Source organism: Vespula vulgaris, chromosome 25 (assembly GCF_905475345.1).
Source record: "Vespula vulgaris chromosome 25, iyVesVulg1.1, whole genome shotgun sequence".
NCBI lineage: Eukaryota > Metazoa > Arthropoda > Insecta > Hymenoptera > Vespidae > Vespula > Vespula vulgaris.
In genome coordinates, this window is record NC_066610.1 from 641,649 (window position 1) to 649,496 (window position 7,848).

A 7,848-nucleotide genomic window follows, 5' to 3' on the forward strand; every position below is an offset into this window, starting at 1 on the left:
GGTACTGGTAAAATCTATAACCTTGAAAAAATAATACAAAACAGCGATGTTTCGATTAAAGAGTATAGTACAAAATTGGGAGTCTAAAAATGTTCATAGCTTGAAAAATCACGAGCCTAAAGGGTGACTTGAAAAAATAGTATTTGATTGATCAATATGTTGGTATCCAATGTCGGAATTTTTAATACCAATATGGAACTAAAAGAATCCTGATGATTTCAAGAATCAATTGTGCTTCTTTTCGTAGGTTCTTTTTGATATATGTTACTTTTCAATGATATATGGTTGCTTTTACCAAACAGTTAATCTCCTAAAAATATAAAATTCTTGCTACAAACACTGCATAAAATTGCAGAAAAAGGTGACAATGAATTTCAATTATGGCGATAATAAATTAAACCTTTGTTTATATCGTCATAAAGTATAATTTTTTATTAAATATGTTAACTAACTTTTGAATCATTAAACATGAATGAACTAATCAATGATATTCGAAATAATAATTTATATTTACATTAAAAGAACATAAACATAAATATTTATTATTATCAATTTCATCATTATAATTTTAAAGATGATGAAAAAATTGTTAATAATAATCATTAATGATTTAACAAAGAATTTTAAAAATCCTCATCTATTCATATCTATAATTAAAAAATGCTTTTATTTAATATCACTTGACATATGAATTAATTAATTCGTAAATCAATTAGAAATAATCACATTATGATTTCACCGAGAAATTAATTAACAATCTCATAAAATGACACTGTAGTAATCAACGTGTTAAAAAAAATTACGAATTTTCATGTTGATGGTTAATCAAAATGAACATTAAAAATAAAAAAAACGGTAGTTTCGGCTTTAAAAAAGTTGCCGATATTTATCGAGATCTCAAGAAATAGGAAAATGCAAAAAAAAAAGGAAAAATTTCAAATTTTTTGAAACCGTGACAATGGCTTTTCCTTTCATGAAAATCGGAATAAAATCACTCAAAATGATTATTGTCACAAAATATCTCACTCGTTAAACGAACTGATAACTATTTATAAAAAAAAAAATTAATAAATAAATACAATGATGCTGTCACCATACTTCTCTGGTTCCTTCCATTTTGCTCGATCGAAAGTCGCAGACGGACTGTTCGTGGGGGCACGATCTACTTCCAACGTAAACTATATACGAAAGGGGTTGAAAACGCTATGTTGAATAATTCATGCAACTAACGAAAAAAAGAAGAAAAAAAAGAAAAGAAAAAGAGAAATGAGACAGTTTTTGAGTCCGTTTCGATCCGTATCGAAGGTACAGACCAAAAAAAAAGGAAATGAGAAGGGGTGAGTCGTTAACGAACGAAATAGACTCAACAATAATTGATCAATATTTGGCGGACCTTGTTTTGCATTAATCATTTTTGTCTACCCTTTTCTCTCAAAAGAATATACCTTATCTTCTCTTTTTATTGGACTCTATATCCGTCGAAAGTTTCTACGTAACGCCCACGTGAATATTTCTCGAGCGAAAAAAAGATATAGCAACGCTCACTATTGAGTAGAGTTTAACTACGGAATAGAAAAAGAAAAAAGAAACTAAAAAGGTATCCAAGTCGTTAAGTAATTGAATACTAGTCTTCCACGAGTCTTCTTGTTGTCAGTTCTCTTCTAACCGGTCGTCATGTAGTTTACAAAAAGCATGTTAGAGCATCGGTGTCATAAGAATGGTATTGTTAAAAATGTTTGGGACCACATCTGGAAATAAGAAAAATTGTTGCTAAATTCAATTATACATGGGAGGTTAAACAAGAATATTTTTAAGTGAGAAAAATTATTACTTACGTGCCAAAAGGACTTTTTGAAGTTGGTATTTAGCAAAGTGCATTTCATTTTATTATGATTAAGGACATAGCTCAGAAATATTATATTACTCGAAAGATCGATTACGGTAAATATATATAATCGATTAATTATTATTGATGGTAATAAACTTAGTGTTTGAATTATTAATTTTTTTCGTTACAAGCAGCACTTACAATCATATGCAATGTCAACAGTCACATACACACATATATTCATTCATATTTATTCTCAGTCGTCTATAATTTGCAAATTAATAATATAAATATAATAGAAATTAGAAAGTATATGTGTGTATATATATTTTGTAACATTTTTAATTTTATTTGAATTATTATTTAAATATATAGTCAACATATACATTATTCAACTCTGATTAATAACTTTTAATATCTAATAATTTTCAAATTAAATTCACATATGTAAAATTAAAATTATAGTTAAATATAAAATCTATTTAATGGAGGTATACATTTAAAAATAATCAAAATGTATATTACACAAATTATAAATTATAATTTTTGTAATATTCATAATCATCTAAAAAAAATATTTAATTATTCTAAAGACAAAATTTTTTTTTTATAAATTTTTTTTTAATAAATTTAATATTGAAATACATGCACAAGATTCGAATCTGGGATACACATATGCATTTATAAAAATTTCTAACAAAATAACAAAAATGTGAAGTTAGTTTAGAACTGAAAACTTGAGTCAGATATATTCATATAAAGAACAAATATGTTCTCTATTTATCTTATGAATATTTATCTTAATAACATGGTTGTATGCATTTTTATTATATGCAGTATCTTCAAAATTTTTTTTTAGGATGTCATAAATAACATTCCAGTAATAATTATTCAAGACTATTTCTTTCACAATTTCATTTACATAAAAGTTCGTAATACTGATAGGTACGCCATCGATGTCTTCATTATCTGCAAAATTTACAAAAAGATGACAAACCTTTTGAACTTCGAAAAGTTAAAATTATCGAAAATATTCGAAATAAAATTTCAGGAAACTAATAAAAAAAGAAATAAAATTATCAGCAAGATATAATATTTCTTTGCAAAAATAAAACAAATAAAACATACAAATGACAAATAGAAAAAATAATAAAAAATTAAAACATCATCTTGATAAATGTTGAAAAATTAAGAAATAAAAGCAATAAATCACCAACAGATAAAAATAAAAAGTATTAAAGAAAATGAAGACTTGTAAAATGCGAATCATTAATTAACAAAACGAAATGGACACGAGAGAATAATATGTAATTTATAAAATAAGAAAAAAAACGATTAATTAAATGCCAATTATAAAATAAAAACTTAAAAATAGAGAAAAAAAAATTTGTATCCTCAGAGACAAAAAAAAGAAAAAGAAGAAGCAGAGATATTAACAATAACGACTTACATCAGTAAAAGTACGCAAAGATACATCACAAAACTTTGCACAAGTCAATCGCAGTGGTTTTTTAGCACGAATCATGCAAATGCAAATCGTTTTTACATCCATTGTCGATAACTCGTACCAATCGCAATGATAAAGCGCTTCAGACAAGCTCGTGCTCTGAATTAAAAAAGAACAAAAAACAAAGGAAGCAAAGTCGTATCAATAAATGAATAAATCAAATTATGGATTCAATTAATTAAATAATTAAATAAGAATTCGATTAATTACTTCGTCAATAAGACATTCACCGATATAACAATAAGTGAACAATGTACTCGCCAAAATGAAAACGTATATTGCAAACGTTAATATACCGATTCCTTCGAATACCGCTAAACTCTATAAAATTGAAAATTATTTATTAGACGATATATAGTGCAAAATTTGAATAGATTTCTGTCTACGTACGGAAAGTACTTCGTAACTCGTCATACAAATTTGAATCGTTGTACCTAACAATTGTTGACAAATAACGATGTTAAAACTATCTTCTAATGTATCCGCTAATCTGAAACACATACGAAGAAAATATAATATTTTTCATAATGACATCTTGCTCATACTAAAAAAAAAACCCAATCTGTTCTACTGAAAAGTAGGCTTAATCCGTGTTGATGTTAAAAATTATGAAACTAGAGTTATTTCTGTTTTTGGTAAGGAAAGCCTATCAAGGATAAAAAGCAACTCTTTAGAATTTTTCTATGAAAAAAATTAAATGTTAATAGCTTCTTCTATTTGAATAAACATATTCAAGCAAAAGTTTATTCAATTTTAAATCTAAAATAATGTGAATAAAAAGAGACTTGAGTGATTAAAACTATACCAAATGTTACTTTTCGATATAAAATGCAAACAAAAAGTAAACTAATATAAAAAAAGATACTTTCATATACACACAAAGTTATACTAAACATAACAAATATAAAAATGATATAATATATTATATTTATATATAATATAGTATATTATATATACTATACTTAATAAAATAGTACTTTATTAATAGTTATTTATAATTAATAATAAATTTGTATAGATGATTAGATTAATATATTAGATTAATACATTATTTTTATAGATTAATAATTATTTTATTATATTTATTATATTAATATTTATTATTATAGTAATAATACTATAATAAATGATATAGTATATTATATATACATATAATTATAGCAAAAATATACTTCTTCCATTTTGAATGTTAGAACAAATATGGCATCGTTGAAAACGTATTTTCCTTTCGCACAAATCTACGACAGAACTTGTAACATTTGAAATTTTTCTCCTAATTAAATTCCTTACAATCTCGTTAATAATAACCCATATTGTTAAAAATAATTCTACTAGAGAACAAAACTGTATAATTCTATTCATGAAATTATGAAAATACAATTAACCTCTAAGAAAAGAAGAAAAAATTACCAAAAATTTATATCTTACAAATACAATAAAAAATAAAACTCACGTCCCGTAATTCATAACGTTTTACACATTTGTACAGTTTAAAATAAGAAAATATAATATATTTCACTCAATAGAGGTTCCTGTATGAATTAAATACTTTAATTAGAAAAATGTTATCACCTTATCAAACGATGATGCCGAAGAATCATTTTTCGAATTCCCTGCCGACAACCATCGGTATCATTTAAAACATCCTTTACTTTGTACTTCAATACAGCCAATTGACCAGTAAGATGAAATCCGGTAGAAGCCAATAAACAATCAGTTCCGGTATAACCGGAAATAACCATTGTTATACGCAAAAATTCGTATATGCAGCCAAATGCATAACTTTTTGCATCGTATGGTTTCAATAATGGCTTTATTTTATAAGGTAATTTATATTCCAATGAAGAATTCGCCATAACTACATAGAGAAAAAATTATTATTTACGTTAATAACGTAATTCTTTTTTATCATTCCCACTGATTGTTATTATTTTTCCGAATGCAGAAAAGGAACAAATTTTTCGTCATACTATATTTTATATTTAAAATAAATTAATTTTCTATATATTGTATATAGATATATTATATATTACATATATACGTTATTTATTATGAAATTAATTTTTATACACAATATTTTATTATTATTATATTTGTTACTATTTTTTTCTATCTCTTTTCCTTTTTTGTTTCATTGTTATTATTAACATTATTATTATTATCGTTTATTAATATCACATTACTATAATTGTTATATTAACATATAATTATTTGATTTATTCAAAATTTCAGTTTTTAACATATAATTTTAACATATGAATTTTTAATCCATTATGCAATTTTGTATACGTACATGTATACCGGATGTTCAAAATAAAGCGATACAAGTTTTTGTCCCGGAAATATGATAGTATTGAGAGAAATAGTTCCAATCTCGAACATCGTTAAAATATGTCCAACAATTGAAAATGGATATGAAAATGTTCAAATAAAAAGTTACTTATTCATTTATATAGAATCGATTTATATAGATTTTTGATATTGCAATTACCAAAAATGTAGGTTCCTATTTAAGAAAACAAAATTGTCATCGCAATGACCTACAATATCTCAGTAAATAAAAACTTCTCTATTGTAATCGGCTAACTCTTGTCAGAAAATTTTATACCTATATATATATTCCAATATCGTTTATAAGTTAATTAGAAGGAAATCTAATAAGTTCACAAAAAAATAATATATAATAGAAAAATTAAAAATGATTGTATTACCCATGAGAATACTCGGTATGACAGTTTTAAAATAATACAAAAGAATTATGAAGGTCATCGTTGGGAACGCAGTCATGAAGAATATATAGGAAAGTTTGTTATATTTCATAAAAATCAGTCTCTCCTCTTTGGTTTTATAATTATCGACGATGTAATCGTTTTCCGTTTCTGTCAAAAATCTTGATAAAGATCGATATTTTATTCGGCACATCCCAAATTTTATCAGTGTCATTAACATTAGCATATTCTCCCTAATGTTTATCAGTACATAACGGAAATCTTTGATATAATCGATCATATCGAGAACTCCTAAAAAACTGTAAAGACATCCGTAAAATAGAAATGGTACGAACAACGAGTCCCGAATTTCCATTGGCCAAACCCCACAAAAACTAAGCAATCGTTTGCTCCACGTTAAAGCTTTCATGGTTCTGGTGAAATCTATAACCTTGAAAAAGATAATACAAAACGGCGATGTACTATACTACAGAATTGGAGATCCAAGAATATTCATAGCTTGAATAATAATGAGTCTAAAGTGTGATTCGAAAAAATTTTATTCGATTGGCAAATATGTTGGTATCTAATGTCAGAATTTTTAATACCAATGTGGAACGAAGGGAATCCACGTGATTTCAAAAATTAATTACTCCTTTTTGACGTTTTTCAAGGCTAATGGTTCTCTTTCGGATTGTCAAGTAGATTGTATACTTTGTAGGTTTTCATTCTGGAAAAAAGAAATTCGTCTAAATAGTCTAATTATAATAAATTCATTGATATGCAAAGTTTACTATTGATTCCTTTGATCCACTCTGTATTAAACATTCCGACATTACTTATACACTAATAAATAAATCAATGATCGAGACTTTTCCAAATCCTCTAAGAAGTTTTAGTCTAATTAGTATGAAAAATAAATTATGTTAACGCTGTAACCAATGGAATATCACTATTTTTTATATTTTATTAATCTTTTTTATTTTGTACTTAATATTTTAATAAATATAATGAAATAAAGAAGTTACAAAGGAATATGTTAAAGAAAGATTAATATCAAAAAATGACAAAAGTATAGTCCAAAAAAATTAATAAACAGAAAAGATTAATCAGATAGCAATTAACTATTATTAACTAAAAATGAAAATAAGAAAAGTTTTGTAATGCAAATATTCAACGTTATCACTTTTATGGTATTGAAAACATTCCGTAAACTCATATTTTCATAATTAATAAACAATGAAGAAAGATATGCAAAGTTAGAATTTTTTTATATTTAAATTTTAAAAGAAAATTATGAAAAAAAAAAACTTAAATTATTACATATCCATGTATTTTACTAAAAAATTTGTTGAGCTGAAATATTATTCATAATAGTCATATAAAAGAAGTCATTGTGACGTTTCGAAAATACAAATATTGTTTTTTTTAAATTAAATCTTTTTTTACACGTCAATAAATTTACACATAATAATATCCTTTTATAAATATAATCAAAATATCGGAATATCTATAATGTTAAAATACATTTATATACGGTATTCAAAAATACTAATTATGTAAATTATGAAAAATCAAAAATTGTTAAAAAAAAACATATTATGAGATATGCATAAATATATAGATACATAATAATATAAATATATAAGTATATAATAATTGGAAGATAAATTTTTAAACATTGAAACATGACACATTGATTGCTATAGTATTTTCATACCTCATTCAAAAAACCACAATACAATTATCACAATTATAATAATTTTATTATAATAATTAATTATCATTATGGTGCTTAAATTAAA

At 24.6% G+C, this 7,848-nt stretch overlaps 1 protein-coding gene across 1 annotated transcript; it reads right to left on the reverse strand.

Moving 5' to 3' along the window:
• Window positions 1-2,570: 2,570 nt before the first annotated feature.
• On the reverse strand, window positions 2,571-6,282 carry LOC127072417 (odorant receptor 13a-like). Its single transcript, XM_051012846.1, has 6 exons — window positions 6,047-6,282; window positions 4,908-5,193; window positions 3,726-3,825; window positions 3,546-3,656; window positions 3,279-3,434; window positions 2,571-2,797 (listed from the first exon to the last, which is right to left on the reverse strand). The coding sequence occupies exons 1-6, from the start codon at window positions 6,276-6,278 to the stop codon at window positions 2,747-2,749; spliced, it is 936 nt and encodes a 311-aa protein (XP_050868803.1). The 5' UTR covers window positions 6,279-6,282; the 3' UTR covers window positions 2,571-2,746.
• Window positions 6,283-7,848: the final 1,566 nt, after the last annotated feature.

Bases quoted from the DNA above. Each gene is read 5' to 3' on its own strand.
- LOC127072417 (XM_051012846.1), bottom strand. From the start codon at position 6,278: ATGACACTGATAAAATTTGGGATGTGCCGAATAAAATATCGATCTTTA. The intron at 3,826-4,907 runs GTGATAACATTT...TATGTGTTTCAG, and splicing joins CGGCATCATCGTTTGATAAG to ATTAGCGGATACATTAGAAG. The intron at 3,657-3,725 runs GTACGTAGACAG...TCAATTTTATAG, and splicing joins CGAGTTACGAAGTACTTTCC to AGTTTAGCGGTATTCGAAGG.